Source organism: Panthera uncia, assembly GCF_023721935.1.
Source record: "Panthera uncia isolate 11264 chromosome B2 unlocalized genomic scaffold, Puncia_PCG_1.0 HiC_scaffold_24, whole genome shotgun sequence".
Taxonomy (NCBI): domain Eukaryota; kingdom Metazoa; phylum Chordata; class Mammalia; order Carnivora; family Felidae; genus Panthera; species Panthera uncia.
The window spans coordinates 74,990,699-75,011,062 of record NW_026057580.1 but is presented as its reverse complement, the minus strand read 5'-3'; the positions used below and the strand labels follow the sequence as shown (position 1 = coordinate 75,011,062).

Genomic DNA, 20,364 nt, shown 5'->3' with positions numbered 1-20,364 from the left:
GACAACAGATGTTTATGAAGAAACTGCATTATTTCTCAGCTTAAAGTTTATGTTGTATTCTATGCAAATGTCCTTGAAACCAGGGAGCTGAACTATTTTCTTCTGCCCTGGAAAGGAGTATAAATTATCATCCATTAGTAAAATAGGACAATGTCTTTTTACTAGAGAATAAAAGTAAAAAACAAAAAACATTACACTGGAACATATTCTCAATAGTCTGTGCTTACTTTTCACCTCAAGTGATTTTTTTTCCTTGGGGATAGATGGAAGGGTCAGGGTTGGCTAAGAAGTGATAAAACAGAGGGGAAAATTCACTCCATATGTAAAAAAAACAATTATAGGTCTTTCCTGATTGAGATAAAAAAAACTGCCTGAGAATCTTTTTATGTGATTAAAGTAAAATTACCTCCCCCTCTCCCCAAACCATCCCTGGGGAGACTGTGTCAAGAAAGGCAGAGAGAGTTCAAGGCTCTCAAGTGCTGAAGCAGCCCAGGATTGGATTTCTAATGTTGTAGCTCCCAGGCAATCATTGTGCTGCCCGGTTGTCTGTGTTTATATAATGTATATCTTTTCTCACAGTGTTATAACTTCCATAATTATTCTGTTCTTTTCTATTAGTACTTGGCTATTTTACACTTACAATTTTTTTAATGTTTATTGTTGAGGGAGAAAGAGAGAGAGAGAGAGAGAGAGAGAGAGAGAACAAGTGGGGGAGGGGCAGGGAGACAAGGAGACGCAGAATTCGAAGCAGGCTCCAGGCTCCGAGCTGTCAGCGCAGAGCCCCATGTGGGGCTCAAACCCACCAATCATGAGGTGATGACCTGAGCCTAAGTCAGCTGCTTAACCGACTGAGCCACCCAGTTGCCCAGATACTTTGCTATTTTACACTTTAAATAAAGTAGAACTGAATAGCAATACATGCTTTATAGATATGGAGATCGAGATAGGTATGTGGATGGAGACTTAAACTCAGCTACCCACACCTACAGGAAATCAAACTCTTCAACCATTAATGTGTCAACCCAGGAAGCTGGGAATTTCTGCACATGGTCCTTCGAGGAAATAGTCTTGAAAATGTTAGCTTAACAAAGTATAAGTTGGAAAATGATGTTAGCCCGTGAGAGGGCTTATTCCTGATAATTAAAAACACAAATTAGATCATATTGTTCCTAAAAACCTTTTTATGGCTTCGCATTGCTGTTTCAGAAAAAGTACGAACTACCGTTTGCTGGCTCCCTGGCCTCTTCTTGCACCCCTCTCCCTATTCTCTGTGCCGGCCACACTGGCCTTTCCCTCTTCTGAGCACAGGAGGCACATTCCTACCTCCCAGCTTTTGCCCTTAAGACCCACAGGAGCCCTGGGGCGCCTGGGTGGCGCAGTCGGTTAAGCGTCCGACTTCAGCCAGGTCACGATCTCGTGGTCCATGAGTTCGAGCCCCGCGTCAGGCTCTGGGCTGATGGCTCAGAGCCTGGAGCCTGTTTCTGATTCTGTGTCTCTCTCTCTCTCTGCCCCTCCCCCGTTCATGCTCTGTCTCTCTCTGTCCCAAAAATAAATAAAAAACGTTGAAAAAAAAAAATTAAAAAAAAAAAAAAAAGACCCATAGGAGCCCAGCTCCTTGAAATCACTTAGGCCTTGCTCTAGGGTCATCTTTGCATGGTTCTTTCTGAGCGCCCTGATGAGACAGCCTTTCTGCCCAGTCAGGATTTATGCCTTCAACTTGTCTTATTTTCTTCATAGTACTTTTCATTATCTGAATTTTATTTTATTTTATTTTTATGGCTTTTTTTCTTTTGTAAGTTTGTTTATTTATTTATTTATTGGGAGGGAGAGAGAGAGAGAGACAGAGACAGAGAGAGAGAGAGAGAGAGAGAGAGAGAGAACAAGCTGGGGAGGGGCAGAGAGAGACGGAGACAGAGGATCCAAAGTGGACTCTGTGGTGAGAGCAAATAGCCCGATTTGGGGCTTGAACTCAGGAACCGGGAGTTCATGACCTGAGCCCAAGTCAGTTGCTTAAGCAACTGAGCCACCCCCAATCAATCACCCCTGAATGTATTTTGTTTAAAAGAATTTTTACTCTGTTGTTGTCGGTCCTCTTCTAAGAGAACGTACATTCCATGAAGGTAGGGAACTTATTGGTCTTGCTCCCTGCCAGATCCTTCAAGCCTAAACCCGTGCTTGGCACACACAAAAAATGTACTCAGCAAACACGTTTTGAATGAATGAATGGTGTTTTAGGGAAAGAAGCCACAATTCATATGGAGAGGCTGTAACTAGGGGCATCCCAGGAGGGTGTGTCCTCCTTGTGCTACAGGAGTAAGAAAAGGCATTTTGCAGCATGTGAGCCAGTCTGATAAACACAGGAGTGGAGCCAGAGGACAATGAGACAAGTGGTTTTACTACTATGGGAGAAATGGCAGTAGGGACTAAAAGAGAGACAGCAGGTCGATGTAGCCCCTGGGAAGCATGCACTTGGCTTCTGCAGTGGGAATGGTAGCTCAGTAGCCCGGAATAAATACACTGTATAATTGCCCCATCCACAGGCTCTGGGCTCAGGTTCTCTGGATTCCTTAAATCCAAAACCTTTAGATGCTCTCTAGGCAATTTGAGCACTGGGTAATGTCATGCGAAGTCCAACGTTAGATAACAGAGAGAGGGAATCTAATATACAGTGTTGCGTCCACTTGATATAATATTTAAACTCCTTAGAGCAGAAACTTCCAGTTTTATGACTACAAGTCCCGGAGAGCTATGTACAGCATGGTGATTATAGCTAATAATACTGCATTATATACCTGAATGTTGCCAAGAAAGTAGATCTTAAATGTTCTCACCCCAGAAAAGAAATGGTCATTGTGTGATGGGATGGCGATGTTAGCAAATGCCATTGTGTTAATCATTTTGCAACATATAAATATATCAGATTAACATGTTGTACACCTTAAATTTACACAATTTATATGTCAATTACATCTCAATAAGGCTGAAAAAAAAATACAAGTTCCACAAAGTAACAAAACATTTAAACTCCTAGATAGATCAGAATTTTATTTATGTATTTTCCCCTGAAAAAAAAAATGCAGGAAAAATAAGCCCACAATTTCCTGGGCAGTCAGTACTAGCTGTATTTCCAAATAAACACTATTCCATCTCCTTTCTTCTTCCTTGGTGACTTGGAAAAAAATTTCCATGTTACATGATAATTTTGTTGCCACTTGGTATATTTATTCTCCTCAGGTAATGAACATGTTGAATGCATTTTATTGAAACCTGCAATAAGGATGTGAAAAGTATACTAAACCCTTAAGTTAAATAATCCTGAGCCCAGACTGAGGTATTTAAATTAATCCTTAACTAAGCAAACCCGAGCTTATCAGCCTGTACTTCCTTTGAGTGCCCAGGTCAAACATTGTGCAGCTAGTATTTGTAAATTACCTGGGATGTTTAGGGCAATTGTGTTGTGTCATGGTTTCCACCATCATCATGAGAAACAATAGCATGTTGTCTTAGGTATTATAATTGCAAATCGACTGAGAGCAGGAATATGGATCATAATTGTGCTACAGTCACAATTTGTGCCTTTTCTCCAAGAGTTTTTTCCCCTTCCTTTCTTTTCTTTTCTCTTTCTTGTTTTGTTTTCTTTCTTTCTTCCTTCTTTCCTCCCTCCCCCTTTCTTTCTTTCTTTCTTCTTTCTTTCTTTCTTTCTTTCTTTCTTTCTTTCTTTCTTCTCTTTCTTTCTTTTTTTCTTTCTATCTTGAATGCTAATGTATCTGTTAAGAGTTGCAGGAAATTTGTGTCTTAGTTATGAAAATGTTTACTCTTTTCAGTTAATGAAGCAAAATGTTAATCATTGTTAGGTTTTTGTAGACCTTAAAATTTAACATTACTATTTTTAAAAATTTTTTAAATTTTTAAATTTAAATTCAAGTTAGTTAACATATAGTGTGATAACTTTTTCAGGAGTAGAATTCAGTGACTCATCACTTACATATAACACCCAGTGCTCATCCATCTATTATTAGGAAATACATAATTATAACATATGAGTATATGGTGTATACCTTCTATGATATGGAAAGTGATACACATCATTCAGTGACTGTGTGTCATGTGGCTAAAAATACTTGTTAATGGAATTGGTGAATAGATTTTTATTATTTTTAATATCTATTTATTTAACTTAAATCCGAGTTAGTTAACATATGGTGTAATAATGGTTTCAGAAGTAGAATTTAGTGATTCATCACTTACATATAACACCCAGTGCTCATCATAACAAGTGCCCTCCTTAACACCCATCACCCGTCTAGCCCATTCTCCCACTCAACACCTTTCCAGCAACCCTCAGTTTTTTCTCTGTATATTAAGAGTCTTGTATGGTTTGCTCCCTCTATTTTTATTCTATTTTTCCTTCCCTTCCCCTATGTTCATCTGTTTTGTTTCTTAAATTCCACATATAAGTGAAATCATATGATATTTGCCATTCTCTGACTATTTTTGCTTAGCATTATACATTCTAATTCTATCCACGTTGTTGCAAATGGCAAGATTTCATTCTTTTTGATCATTAGTAACATTCCATTGTATATATAAACCATATCTTCTTTATCTATTCATCAGTTGATGGACATTTGAGCTCTTTCCATAATTTGGCTATTGTTGATAGTGTTGCCATAAACATTGGGGTGCATGTGCCCCTCCGAATCAGCTCTCCTGTATCCTTTGGATAAATACCTAGTAGTGCAATTGCTGGGTCATAAGGTAGTTCTATTTTTAGTTTTTTGAGGAACCTCCATACTGTTCTCCATACAGTTTGCATTCCCACCGACTCAGCAAAAGGGTTCCCATCCTTGCCAACATCTATTGTTTCCTGGGTTGTTAATTTTAGCCATTCTGTCAGGTGGTTTTGATTTGTAGTTCTCTGATGAGCAGTGATGTTGAGCATCTTCTCATGTGTCTGTTAGCCATCTGAATGTCTTCTCTGGAAAAGTGTCTTTAACATTGGTATTAAGATATTTATTAAAATGTTCAAGTTATTAAGAAATGTAGTCAGTTTTTAATTTCTCAAGGAAAGCATGGGTATATAAAATAAATAGTCATCATTTTAAGCTAAAGTTTAAAGTCATTAACTCACTAACCTTTGACCAAGATGGCAAACATATAATTGCATGGTTGAGCTCAGCGTTTTTTTTCCCCACTGTGGGGTGTCACATATTATAGGGTCATGAAATCAATTTGGTGAATAAAGAGTCACAACAAATTAAATGAATAGAATAGAACAGAACATATATGAGTGCATCACAGGTATGGGGTTTCTTAATGGGATAAAGTTGTTCTCAAATTAGATTGTGGCGATGGTTGCCCAATTTTATGAGTATAGTGAAAAGCCACTGAACTGTGTGCTTTAAATGACTGAATTTTATGGCATATGAAATAGATCTCAGTAAAACTGTTAAAAAAAAAGAAAAAAAGTAAGTGCTGTTTCAAGACCCCCCCCCCCCCACACACACACCCCAATCTGTATGTGTGTGCCAAGTTGTTTTGTGAAAATGTGTTTTGGAATCTGGGACATGATCAAAAAAGTTTGAAAGGTGCTGTTCTAATTCCACTAGCAAATGGAAACTTTAAGTACTGCGGTGGAAATAATTGATACACCGGTATACTTACATAGCAGGCATTCGCATTTCACAATTTAGTTGAAATGTATCAGCAAAAGCAGTTCCTGGGCTGCACTGACTGGTATGGTCCCTGTCTTCCTTAGCGAGAATCATGTGAGGTTGGCTGCAGAGGTGCTGAAGGTGCGTACGAAGAGGAAGTGCTGGGTAAGCAGACGCGTGCCACTATTATTGAAAATAATCAACACCGCTCGAGGGACTGTGCGTATGTAAGGAGAATGAGCCACCTTTTAAACTATCTAGACTTCTGGGGCGCCTGGATGGCTCAGTCGGTTAAGCGGCCAACTCCTGATTTCGGCTCAGGTTGTGAGTTAACTAGCCCACATCACATGGGGCTCTGCGCTCCCAGCATGGAGCCTGCTTCGGATCCTCTGTCTCCCTCTTTCTGCCCCTCCCCCACTCGCACTTTCTCTCAAAAATAAATAAACGTTAAAAATTTTTAAAAAATATTTAGACTTCTCTATCTCAGTGTAATAAAAAATATATACATATATAGAAAAAAATTCAATATTTTCAAATGTGGAAGCCATTGTGATAGAAACTCAGCAAAACTCTTCTTTTATTAAAAAATTTTTTTTAACGTTTATTTATTTTTGGGACAGAGAGAGAGCATGAACGGGGGAGGGTCAGAGAAAGGGAGACACAGAATCTGAAACAGGCTCCAGGCTCTGAGCTGTCAGCACAGAGCCCTACGCAGGGCTTGAACTCACGGACCAGACTGTGAGATCATGACCTGAGGTGAAGTCGGCTGCTTAACCGACTGAGTCACCCAGGCGCCCCGCAAAACTCTTCTTTTAAAGCAAAATAGGGTGCAGAGCACATGACCGAGGTTTAAAATTGGAGGTTTTGCGCTCACTTCAGTAGGTGAGATCACTTCCATCTTAATGAAAGAGACAACTATGAATCCTAACTAGATTTGAGGTCAGGAAATGTCACTGTTTTAATGAACCAAAAGCATAGGAATTAATATGCAGTTAATTATTCAGCTAACAGCTAGTCAGCAGAGTATCTACTATCTGCCTGGCTCCCTACAAGGCCCTGGGAAGTTTGCTGAATGTCTAGAAACTATGCTTCTTGCTTTTAGATTCTGAGTAAGTAGCGTACTTGGCTATACGTCTCCAGTTCCCTTTGATTTCAGAGCAGGTTGGGTATGTCTTAGTGAATTTGCCCTAGTGTGTTAATTCTCTAGTGGTTTCTGAAGAACCAACTCTTTGGTAAGTCACAACCTGGATGTTAGTAGCTTTCTTTTCCAGAATTTCCAGGGTCTTCCTCCCACGAAAAGGTAGACTGTTCCCTCCAGACGGGGAAATGATTGATTCTCCTATAAGTTGTGCTCTTTGCTTCAATGGCTTGCTCCTTGCTCTCAGTGACTGATGGAAACTGGAAGGAGGATCTTGCCTGGCTGTCCTGATTTGCTTCTGCCCTTTGGTATCCCACAAAAGAACCCCCTTGACATTTCTGTGGAGAGATAAGTGATAGTACATTCTTTTCCTTCTGTGTAATGGGAATTAGCTATGGATAAAATTTATATTCTATGGTTTCCAAACTGGGCACAGAAGAACCTCCCTCCCCCCTCCCCCCTCCCCCCTCCCCCCTCCCCCCTCGCAGTGCATCACACATACCTCATAGGAAAGCGTGGAGCATTTTAAACATTTAAGGGAAACATAGGGGTAGTTGATCTTCTGGACGTTATTGGAACTACTAGTTGTAGGTATTTCATGGTATAAACAACAAAATGAGCTACATTCCTTTCTATATCATATCTTTGCAATGCTGAGTTTTTTTGGTGATTGCTGGGATAAAAGCAAGTACCATAAAGAACTCAACTTGGAACAGGAAATGAGGATGGTGGTGCCCAACCTGATTACAATATTGGAGAAATTGTGCCAAGCCCAATAGGCACACAGATCCCATTAGTGTGCAATTCATTTTTTTTTTTTAAGTTTATTTCTTCATTTTGAGAGAGAGAGCACAAGCAGGGGAAGGGCAGAGAGAGAGGCAGAGAGAGAGAGAATCCCAGGCAGGCTCCACAATGTCAGCACGGAGCCCGATGTGGGGCTCGAACCCCTGAACTGTGAGATCATGACCTGAGTGGAACTCAAGAGTTGGACGCTTAACCGCTTGAGCCATCCAGGCACACCAGTGTGCAATTCTTTTTATCGAAGGATTAAATACATATATTGTCTTTCTATTTACGTGTTATTATTTTTTTTTCAAATATCTGCTAAGTTGAAAGGACACACATAACTTAAGTTATACTTAATACATGGAGCTGTTTGGTAATTCTTTTGGTCCAGGGAGTTATGCAAAAATTACTGAGAAACTGAAGATGCCAGAACCGAGAAAGTTTGGAAAGCTTTGAGTTGCATTCTGTTCTTATATTCCAGAATTATACTAACAACTTAATTATATATTTTTATAATACAAGTGTAATTGGTGCTTTACTTAATATTTCACACTGGTTACGGATCAATGTCTATATACCATTAACACATGATATGTATCAAGTCTAAATAAAAGCAATTGTGCTTACAGGCCATATCTTCAGTTTGTTATAATGAATCTTTTTGCCCAAACACCTAAGATCCTTTTTTGTCTCTAACACATCTAGTACCTAGTTCACCTATCTCTGAGTCTGCTATATTATTCTGTTTTAGATACAGTCCGTGTCTCTCTTCCACGTGGTGGAAATAGCAATGGTGAAATAAAAAGAACTAATATTTGTTAGGTATTTATGAGTCAGGCACTGTTAAAGTAATTTATAGATATTAGCTCTTTTTGAGCTCAGAGGTATAAATACTATTTTTAATCCCCGTTTTACAGATGAGAAAAATGAGGCACAAAAGTATATATATTTGCTTAGGGCTGCATAGAAAGGGGTGGTATTGAATGAACTAGAGAGGGAGTAACTTGATTTTAACCCAACTGTCTGATTTCAGGGGCTTTTCTTACCCACTCAGCTGTGTATTGAAAGTCGTATACAGCTCAGTTCAGCTTCTTTTTCTCATTTAGTTGACTCTTGCCCTGATATTTTAGAACAAACCTCCTTGACCTCTGATTGTCCATGCACATTGCCATGGCTTTGAAACATCTCTACATCTAGTTATGAAGTTTACCTTTACTTGCATTTACTGATATAACCCTGGTCCCTTCTGCCCAGGTCTCAACTTACCTTCTTTCTGATTCTTTCGGATCTTCCTCTTTGCTGACAACTCCACACTGGACTCTTCTTTAGCATGTCAACCTTAAAAATAAAGTAGCCAGTTATTTCACTAGCAATATGGGTTTATTCAGGAATTAGCAAAGGAATTGCAATTTGGGGTGAGCAAACTATGGCAAACTGTAGGTAAGCCCAGAGAACAGAGGGAATGTAGGTTTTTATAGAGGAAAGAGGGAAACTGGGGAGGGTTGTTTTGAACAAAAGTTCACTGGAGATGAACGGGAGTTCGAGATTGTGTTAGTGCATTGTTGCTGGAATGTGGAGGGATCTTCCTTCTTTTTCTTTAAAAAAAAAATCCCGTGTAAAAAATATCCTCCATGTCAAGATAATTCTTATCCTCCTTCTTGCTGCTGGTTATGCAGGGTACAATGAATGGTACGTGTGTGAGAGCTCCCCCCATCAGGGCTTCTTGATTCCACTTTATTTTTTTTTAATTTTTTTTTAATGTTTATTTACTTTTGAGACAGAGAGACAGAGCATGAACAGGGGAGGGTCAGAGAGAGAGAGGGAGACACAGAATCTGAAACAGGCTCCAGGCTCTGAGCTGTCAGCACAGAGCCCGACGCGGGGCTCGAACTCACGAGCCGTGAGATCATGACCTGAGCCGAAGTCGGCCGCTTAACCGACTGAGCCACCCAGGCACCCCTCTTGATTCCACTTTAAATGAGGTTTCCTTTATTTTTTGAAAAAGGTTTTCCACTGCATATTCCAGTCCCCGCGATTAAGTGTCTCACACCATAAAATGGGGGGAAATGGAGCTGTGCTTTGTTTGTGTAGTTATAAAAGCTAAAAATGAACTATAAATAAAAGAATCAGCAGAGAAGTGTTGTGCTAAGCCTCTCTGTGGGCTAGAACCTCAGATGATGGTGGCTTTCTTTTTTCTGGGTCACAGGATATTCTGGTACTATGGACTTTAATTAGTCCAGATTCAGTATCTATAATGATCAGAATGGTGTAATTTTTAATCAGAGGTTGTGGGTGAGGTTGTGGAAGTTTGTATTTACCCATTTTCAATTTCTTACAAAAACTTATTATGTTTTCTCAACCAGAGTAGTGATTATTTATTTTTTTATAAAAGAAATTGTATCCTCTAAGGTCAGGAACAAGGCAAGGATGCCATGTTCAACATGGATGAATCTTAAGGACATTATGTTAAGTGAGATCAGCCCTGTCATAAAAAGACAAATAGTGTTTGATGACACTTATGTGAGGGATCAGAGTATTCAAAATCACAGAGACAGAGAGTAGAATGGTGTCTGCCAGAGGCGGGGGTGGGGGTGGGGGTAAAGAATGGGAAGTTCATGTTTAATGGGTAGAGTTTCAGTTTTGCAAGAGGAAAAGAGTTCTGGAGATGGATGGCGGTTATGGTTGCACAACAATATAAATGTACTTAATACCACTGAACACACTTAAAAATGTTAAGACAGTAAATTTTTGTTATGTGTATTTTACACAATAAATAATTGGGGGGGGGGGAGCAAGCTCAAGTAGTAAATCAGCCACAATTTTGGAAAATAGAAAAAGTAAAGTGAAATAACTTCATCCCTGGGGAACATACCGTTCCAAATTCTAGCCCCTTGTACAGTGCCTGAAAGTAGCACCAATAAATGTGTGTTGCCAGTTGTGATGTTACTGATGTTTAGAAGACACAAGATATTTCACAATATAGAACAACTGAATTATAGAATCCTTTGGAGTACAACTACTTGTACATATAAAAATAACTTACTGGGACACCTGGGAGGATCAGCCGGTTAAGCGTCTGGCTTCGGTTCAGGTCATGATCTCACGGTTTGTGAGTTTGATCCCCACGTTGGGCTCTGTGCTGACATCTTGGAGCATGGAGCCTGCTTCAGATTCTGTGTCTCCCTTTCTCTCTCTGCGCCTCCCACACTTATGCTCTGTCTCTGTCTCCCTCTCTTTCAAAAATAAATTTAAAAAAATAAAAATGATTTATTTATTTATTTTATTTTTTATTAAAAAATTTTTTTTTAACGTTTATTTATTTTTGAGACAGAGAGAGAAAGAGCATGAACGGGGGAGGGTCAGAGAGAGGGAGACACAGAATCTGAAGCAGGCTCCAGGCTCCGAGCTGTCAACACAGAGCCCGACGTGGGGCTCGAACTCACGGACTGCGAGATCGTGACCTGAGCCGAAGTCGGTCGCTCAACCGACTGAGCCACCCAGGTGCCCCTAAAAATGATGTATTGACAAGATGAGCAATAACGAGAATTGTAGTGTGAATTGGGATACACGTTCTGGGACAATGGATGGTTCTGTTATGTACCATATTCCTGGCACCCAGCCCCCTCACCTAGAAGGAAGTGGTTTAGTAAGAGAAAACTGGACATTCTCAGAACGCTCCATGGTCCTTGCCTGTAAAAAAAAAAAACAAAAACAAAAAAACGTATTAATGAATACTATGGGGAAAACAAGATGCCAGACTGATTCGCTGATTTTCAGAATATTAACCAGTTGACTATATGCATCTTTTATTATTCAGGTGGGTTTTTGTGGCAAGATGTAGTTGTAACAAGAGAGTCCTGAGAGCACTAGATGAAACGGACACCCTTTCTTCTGATGGCGAATGAAATCTTCCTTTCTCCCCAGAAAATGCAGACCTCCCCACAGCACCCTTTGCTTCTTCCATTGGAAGCCATAGTGTGACATTACGATGGAAATCTGCCAACATCTCTGGAGTCAAATACATCATTCAGTGGAAATACGCACAACTTCCTGGAAGCTGGACTTATACTGAGGTGTGAAAAGCTGCCTGTGTACATACACACAGATTTTTTTTCCAAATTATTAGAAGTGCCAAATTACTGCATATATTATAGGCATAAAGACATTTTGGAGAAGATTCAAGTATAATGTGAGTGGTTGGATTAGATGAATTTTAATCTCTAGTACTCCCACACGTCGATGCTAAATCCTTTATTTTTGAAGAAAACATATTATTAGACACATTTTTGTTCCTTCAGCACAACATCACATACTCAATACTCATAACATTGATCCTTATCTGCCCATCCCACCCACAGTGATCCCAACTAGGAGGGAGGGCAAGAAGGTCACCTAGAACTGTCTCTTTTAGGAAAGCAAGCATGAGCAAGTTCAGAGAATAATCCCAAGACACTAAGTATATTCACATAGAAAAGGTAAAGTAAAACCTTGAGGTACATGGCAGAGGGCTGAATCCATAGTTTTGCAATTTTGAAGAAGGAGGGACTTTTGGTGTGAATTATGTTGACTGACATCTGGATGGCTCAGCTCTAAGCTCCAGGTCTCTGTTTTTTCCTGGTCTGATGGGCCCTGGGTCACCCCATAGCCAAAAAAGGCATGCATCTTTTACAAACTAATCTGTGTTCTTGAGTCGCACCGTGTGGTGGTGATTCTATAAATGCTGACTATTAATCTCTCATTGATGTAGGCTGTGTCCAAGCTCTCATACACGGTAGAATCCCTGCATCCCTTCACTGAGTATATGTTTCGAGTGGTCTGGATCCTCACAGCCCAGCTACAGCTATCTTCTCTGCCAAGTCCCAGTTACAGGACTCATCCTTATGGAGGTATGGTGCACCTGTGTTGCTTATGAAATGAGGAGATTATTCCAAAGTTTTAGTTTGGTTTGTGTTTATTTTAAATAACGAAATAAATGATTCCTTCATCAATCGATCCGTTCGGTAACTGAGTACTTCACTATATGTCAAGTCGCTATACCTCTGGGATCAACTGGCATTCTAGGTGCTCCCTGTACCTCTGTGGTCGATACAAAACTCCCTGTTCTTGTGCTGTTCACCTTTTGGAGGAGGAGACATAACTCTAAGGAGTAAACATAATAAATAAGGAAAGTAGATTGTAATTGGGAAGGTGCTGTGTACTATGGTAAGAGGAACATTTTAAAAAAAATTTATTTATTTATTTTTGAAAGAGACTGGGGGAGGGGCAGAGAGACAGGGAGAGAGAGAATCTCAAGCAGACTCCATGCTCTCAGCCTGGAGCCCCATGCAGGGCTCCATGCGGGTCTCCTAGAGGGGCTGCACGCTGGGCTCAATGCAGGGATCAAACTCACAAACCATGAGATCATGACCTGAGTCAAAAACAGGAGTCAGACACTTAACTGTCTGAGCCACCCAGGCACCTGGGTAAGAGGAACATTTTGAACAGGGTCTGTCAGGGATTTGGAAATGGGACATGGGGTGAAGGACATCAGGTATTAAATAAGGTAGTCAGTATAAACCTCAATAAGCCACTAAGAGTTAAGGATGGTTTTAAAGCAGAGAAGTAATTGCTTCACATGCTTCTTAAAAAGGTAATTTTGTTAACTACACATAGAATGAATTGAGGGAATGAGAGAGATTTGAAAGCACAGACGTAGTGTGACCAGCATGGAGGTTATGATAATACTTTAATATTTTAACAGACATGATTTTTTAAAAAAATAGCACATTTTTTGGAGCGGTTTCTGATTTCTCCTTTTGAAGACGTGACTTCCACACCAGGAAAAGGATTCAAGCTTACAGCATTTCAGGGGGATAAATGCCTGGGACGGACAATGAAGGAGAGTTGTCTGGTGCCTTTACCTGCAGGGTTAGCTGAATGGACCTGGGGGGCTTACTCCAGGCAGATGTTAGATGTCCCTACACCTTAGTTCTGGAGATTTGGCAGTGTGCAAAGAGCCTCACACTGAACTAGGCCATGCCCGGAAGCATAGCTGGACAGCTGATGAAGCTGGTTGAGGAATTTTTCCCCTTCCCTGACTAGTGCCCTCTTCTTGTTGATCAGATTTTAGGCTGTGTGTGGCCACCTCTGCTGATTATTCCCTGACCATCCTCAGAACCTCAGGTCAGACACTGGCCTAGGACAGTATTTGAAATGTTCCCAGGCAGAGTAGAATACATGGATCCTTCTTTGTTCAAACTAGTGTCTCATGCATCCTAGCAGCACTGGAGCCTTTTCTGATCCTGGAGAGAGAACATGATCCAGGGCGCATGGCTAGTCAAATCAAAATAATGAAGAAGGCAAATTTTGCTTTCCATTTCTGGGCCTTTCTTCTGGATTTGTAAGCTCTCATGCCCTCCAGGTATTCTGGACCTACACTGGGTATCCTTTTCGTGGATAGCCCCTTATTCTTCAATTCTTTGTCACTTTTCTAGCCACATTAAAACTTATAGGTCTCTGTTTTGTTTTTCATGCTTCATGGCCCTCTTCTTTTCTTGATGGGAAATGTATGATTCTAGATGGTGCCCTGATGAAGATAATTTCTTAACCAAGTGGAATTGTTATTAGTCAGGGATTATCTTGCCCAACCTGACCAGCCTTTTGGGGAGGATTTTTGTGGGAGAGATTTGGACAAGAATCACAGCTCACCATGTAGGTGGCATCGAACTTGCTCAAAGTGAAGCAGATCATGTCTGAGCATTGACCCTAATGAATTAGGTTTTTTGACATCCTGATTCTGATCAGTGAAAGATGATTTGTACCCCTCTGCTCACCAAGGTGACTGAATGCGTGGAGCAGAGGAGTGGACACAATGAGGTTTGTGTTTTTCAAAGATTAGTCTGAGAGTTGAGGAGGAATTGTATCAGAGAAAGGCCAAGAGATCAATTAACAGGCCCTTTAAAAACTCATCCACTGTGAAGGTTGAACTGTCTTATTTCTACCAACTCTCATGAGTCAGGAGTGATGCAAAGCATTTGCCAAACGTGTTCAGAGGGAGCGAAGTCTACACAAGAACAAAGTGACATCAGAGTATGTCTTTCTCTGGGAAGAGGAAATAAAAGAGTGTGGTTTCAGGGGTGGGAGTTATGAGAAGTAGGTGGAGGCATGAAGGCAGATAGGCTGTTAGATCATTTGTTTTTCTTTCTGCTCTTTGCTACTTAGATAGCTTCTAAAGTCTGTGAGTGAATGCTTAATTAATTCACGCATGTTCCTTTAATCCTTCATAAGGGAGAGGGTCCTGCCTTAAACACAGTCTACTTGGATTCCAAGGGACCCTGGGAGCTGGGGTATGGAACACACAGTCTGGGCCAGCACAGCTGAGGCCAGCAAGAGGGAAGCACACTGTTCTAAATCTTGCTTATCTGAACCTGTATCTTCAGCTGGAACTAGTCAGGCTATAGCACTCTCCTGAGTGAGAAGGCCCAGGATTTACTTCTTCCAACTCGTGTTAATCATTGACTCCTGTTTTATTATAGCTTCTCCTCTCCTTCCGCACTGGGAACCACCCTACAGTTTCAATTCATTCAGCTCTCCGGAGATTTTTGATAATTTTTTTCCAGAACATTTCTCCTATTTACGTACCTCCACATTTAATTTTATTTCATAAAGGAGATGCAAGGAAAATAATACTTGAAAGAGTCCCTCGGGAAAGTAGCTAACTGGTCTCATTCAGGGATCAAGAGTCGCAGCTCATAGATCTCTTACCACCTCCTATCACTTACTTTGAATATTAATGCAAATATTTAATTTACACTTCAAAACACAAAACTTTTTTCCTATCCTATTTAAATTTGTGCCTGTAATTTTCCTATTCACCATGTCACCATTACTTCATCTAGTTCCGGAAACTGCTCCTTCCATCAGAAATATCGAGAGCTCAAGTCCCGACACCGTGGAAGTCAGTTGGGCTCCACCACAATTCCCGGGAGGACCTATTTTGGGTTATAACTTAAGGCTGATCAGCAAAAATCAACAATTAGATTCAGGGACACAGAGAACCAGTTTCCAGTTTTACTCCACTCTACCAAACACCACCTACAGGTAAGAATTAAGTGGTGCAAGGTAATTGTAGCCAGCATGGCTGCAGGCATAGGAATTATTGAAGAAATATGGCCCCAAAGTTGTTTAAATGTATTTGGAGAACTCCCCTTGACTTTGTGCTGTTGGGTTGAAGTTCTTGTAGCTTTCCTCAAGTTTGTGTGTTAGATTACAGTGTCCTAAGCAAAAACATTCTGAAGTATTTCTATTATATTCAGAGGATCCTTAGAAAGAGGCACTAATAAAGACACCATATACACCATGATACCATTTCTTTATTTAATCCAACATGAAAAAAGTAAGGAGGTGAAATTTTGTTAGTGGTGCTTTATTTTATTTATTTTTTTATTAATCGTTAGGGAGATTATTTTATTACTGTTAGCTTTTCTAGCATTTACTAACACCTCTTTAAATTAGGGTAGGAATGGGGGTCATGTAGATAGCAGAGTTCAGCTTTTGACCTCTGTGACCCTGACCTGGTCTACGGGGAATGCAAATAAGGATGTGATTGATGGTCGTTTCAGGGCTGAGCAGTGGTACCGAGAAACTAGATACATGCATTGCCACATTGTTCTTTAAATAGAAATATTGCTCCTTCTCTTTTTATCTCATGTTCACACCATGCCATGTGAAACACATCTCTCCAAATTGTTTTTGGAATAGGTTTTCCATTGCAGCAGTAAATGAAGTTGGTGAGGGGCCAGAAGCAGAATCTAGTATTACCACTCCATCCTCAGCAGGTACAGCCTGGGAAATGCCCCTTTGTTACTTGGAACTGAGGGGTGGCAAGGGTGGGTTCAGCGCTCAGAGTCCGGGGTCATCTGGTGGAGCCCAAGAACCCCACCTCTTCTACCCAAATAAACACTGTCTTTTGGCACTTGGTAAGCTTTCGGTTTTAAATGAATCCCCTTATTTGGCAAACAGAAGGAAGTTATGAGACCCATGTTCTTAAGTCAGCATTTAGAAATTTAAAACTTGGAATGAAAAATTTAGGGATAAAAAAATGGCCTCAAGCAAATCCTTAGTTTCAGGTGAAATCACTAGTGATTGTGACTCATATTTATATACTTAGGGACACATATAATCTTTTTGCCCTCAACCCCGTTTCATATTATGTATCATCAATGAATACATATCAGATATTTGTTTCTTCCACTCTCCTTAAGGTTTTAAAATATAGCTGGATTTAATAATTGACATTTTACCATTTTTAATATTCAATCTACCAAATTAGCTTTTGTTATTTTTTTGCCAGTGTCATTTTTGTTTTCACTTTGGCATTTCAACAATTGCCTTGAGAGATTGAGTACTTCCTGTATGAGGCCCGTGTGGGAAAAACAATAATGAATTATCTGCACGCATCTATGCCAGTGTGTATTCGATGTCATCTATCGCCGGCCTTTGGTTTTTTGGCTGTTACCGGACTCTAGGAAAGGAGAGACATTTCTGTTATGCAAGAAGCATCCGAAGGGCGAGTTAAATATAGAACAGGCTTGAGGTTGTTGTTACTGCAATTATTGCATAACTTTTATTAATTGCCCTAAAAGTGTTCGTCGACGCACACGGCATCAGTCTCCAGTTGAGTGGGACGTCAAGCAGAGCTCTGCAGTCCTCAGATTTCATTGCTCTGAGGACTTCTCTCTGGCCTCAAAGGGAGAGATCATTGAAGAAAAAAGAGACAAGCAATGTCTGTCTGGTGTTATGCAACAAGCCAGTCTGGCCTGGGCTGGCCCACCTCCACCAAGCAGTCACATTCTCATGGCTGGGGGTAACGAGCTGAGCTCCTACTTGGGGCAAGGCTGTTGAAAACGGTGATCCCTTATGTGATCTTATTCTGGGGACCCTCTGGGGCACATATGTATAAATCCTACTTGATTGACACTGTACTTCGCTCCCCTCATCATGGACTAAATGTGATTTGTACTGCAGTTGAAATGTCCCAGTGTCTTCAGACAAAAATCTGACCAGCCTCTTTCAAGCATTAGTTGCCTTGCTTTGAAGGATGGTAATGGGTTCTTTTGCGTGTGTGTCAATGTGTATATGGTTGGTCTGTCTGTAAATCGTGTTATTGTTTTAGTTCAAGAAGAGGAACAGTGGCTCTTTTTATCCAGAAAATCTTCTCTAAGAAAGAGATCTTTAAAACATCTGGTAGATGAAGCACATTGCCTTCATTCAGATGCTATATACAGTAATATTACAGGTCAGTATAATGAAAGAAATGTTCCCTTAGTGTGAAAAAAAAAAAAAAAGATCCAGACTGACTTCTGTTATGATCTCCTTATTAAAAATGAAAAGAAATACATTTTCTGTCACGTGCTTTTTTTTCCTGGTTGTTGTATAGTAACAGACATGTATTTGCATGGCTCTTCTAGGAATATCGATTAATGTCCACCAGCAAGTTGTGTATTTCTCTGAAGGAACTCTCATATGGGTGAAAGAGGCTGCCAACATGTCTGATGTGTCTGACCTGAGAATTTTTTACAGAGGCTCAGGATTAATTTCTTCCATCTCCGTAGACTGGCTTTATCAGAGGATGTATTTCATCATGGATGAACGGGTTAGTCTGAGAATTTAAAGTGAACAGCTAGATATTGACACTCACATGCATTTCTCGGTATATTTACAAGTAAACATAATTCATTCAATAAATACTCACTGAATATTTGCTATGTTCTAGACGCTGGATTAGCAATGAATCACAGATCTGGTCTATAGGCGGGTCTAGAATTTACCTAGGACTAATCCTGACCTACCTTTAAGTCATCTTTATTTGTGATTTTTTAGAGCCACGGGTTTATTACATTTGTGATAACTCACTTTCCATAAGAGTGGTGGTCTCTGTGCTATCAGTAGGTGAGACTACCAATCATGATTAAAATCAACTGCAGGCGTTTAAATTAGACAATAGCCAGGGATAACTTTAGTAGGTTTCTGAAAATACAGTATAACTGAAATCTTTAAGGAGACACACTTGATGTGTTTCAAGTTTCCTTATTTCAAAGGGACAAGCTTATTACAATCACCATTGCTGGAAGCCCATAAACTTGGATATAGCTTAAATATTAAAAAATAGTTGAGGAGTGCCTGACTGGTTCAGTCAGTCGAGCATGTGACTCTTGATCTTGGGGATGTAAGTTCAAGCTCCACGTTGGCTGTACAGATTACTTAAAAATCTCTGGGGCGCCTGGGTGGCTCAGTTGGTTGAGTGTCCAACTCTTGATTTCAGCTCAGGTCATGGTCCCAGGGTCATGGGATTGAGCCCTGTGTTGGACTCTGAGCTAAGTGTAGAGCCTGCTTAGGATTCTCTCTCTCTCTCTCTCTCTCTCTCTCTCTCTCTCTCTCTCTCCCCCCCTCCCCCTGCCTGTCTCCCCTGCTTGTGTTCTCTCTCTCTTTCAAATAAAAAAAAATCTTAAAAAAAGTAGTTGAGTGCTTCCACAAGCCAGACAAATAGGTTTTTGTATTTTATTGATGTAAACAGGATACACACTCATTAGGATATAGGATACAAAACTGACTTTTAAGTTTTTTTTTCTTTTTTATACTTTGAAAAGTGATCAGTGACTAGCAAATTCTAAGCACAGAACAGACGCTTGGGAATACTTATTGTTAGAGAGGGTGTGGGGGTAGGGGACACAGTGAAAAAATAAAAAAAGAAATACTTGTTGCCAAACTGAACATAGACAGACACTGATCTATACTGATGCATGCTTGATTCTCTAGGTATACACCTGTGATTTAGAGAACTGCTCAAACACTGAGGAAATTACTCCTCCGTCAATTACCACACCTCAAAAAATTGTGGCTGATTCATACAATGGGTAAGTGTTAACCTTATGATGATGGATTCTCTTCCTTGGCAAGAATCTTTGGGAAACTTGCTTGATAATGAAACATCATAGAATTAGAGGAACCAATCTATAGATCTTATTTCAAATAAAATAAAATATAATTTTAGGCAAAGTTTTCCTTTTATAGAGCCACGAGGAAATTTCTTGCAAACTTGAACTACAACTTCTCAAGTTGAGTAGATTTTCCTCTCCTTCACGGTAAAATATGAGTATATGGGAAAGACCTCTTGTGGGGGACTCAGGGATAGATTCCAGTCCTGTATTTGTCATTTTATGGCATGACTCCGGGTCCCTTTGCCCCCTCAACACTCCCCGCGCGAAGTCCTTTCTGACTGCTTCCTTTCATCGTACTGTTTCTTTTGCTGAGCAATTCAACACCAATTCATTTCTCTGGTCTGGTTCTCACACCTATCAGAAGCTGGCTTTGCAAGGTAGCTGCTATCACCCACCTTTGGACACAGGTATTGATGGTTAATAACAAGGAAAAATTTCCCGCTATAAATATCTATTTTTCCCCCCACAAATGAAATAGACACATTTTAGCTCAGCTGTCCTGCTTAAATTGCAGTATGACTTGTAGCAAGTAACTTTTCGTTTATCAATTCATATGTGGAAGATAACAATGCTGGCCCGGTTGGGTTATTTTGAGTATGACATGAGGTATTCCCTGTGAATATATGTTGTGATCTCCAAATGCACATAAATGTGAAGGATGCAAACACAGAAAATTATTTTGTGAATATTATTTCTTAAATGTGACCGGATAATAACAGGCTAATAACAATAAGCAAAGGCAATGTTTGTAAGATTACTTTTTTTTTCTTTCCTGTATGAGTAAAATTGTTTTCGTTTTGAATGAAAA

The 20,364-nt window shown here is 40.1% G+C and overlaps 1 protein-coding gene across 5 annotated transcripts in view; it reads left to right on the top strand.

Moving 5' to 3' along the window:
- The window catches only part of ROS1 (ROS proto-oncogene 1, receptor tyrosine kinase), a 114,441-nt gene that overhangs the window by 11,272 nt on the left and 82,805 nt on the right, over positions 1-20,364 (top strand). For 4 of the 5 annotated variants that reach the window (XM_049654238.1, XM_049654240.1, XM_049654241.1 and 1 more), the window contains 8 exons: positions 5,759-5,819; positions 11,503-11,651; positions 12,326-12,464; positions 15,456-15,657; positions 16,318-16,394; positions 17,732-17,854; positions 18,027-18,211; positions 19,375-19,472. In XM_049654238.1, coding sequence (XP_049510195.1) covers positions 5,759-5,819; positions 11,503-11,651; positions 12,326-12,464; positions 15,456-15,657; positions 16,318-16,394; positions 17,732-17,854; positions 18,027-18,211; positions 19,375-19,472 — 1,034 coding nt within the window. The remainder of the gene's footprint in view (positions 1-5,758; positions 5,820-11,502; positions 11,652-12,325; positions 12,465-15,455; positions 15,658-16,317; positions 16,395-17,731; positions 17,855-18,026; positions 18,212-19,374; positions 19,473-20,364) is intronic. The other variant, XM_049654239.1, reaches the window with a different exon arrangement.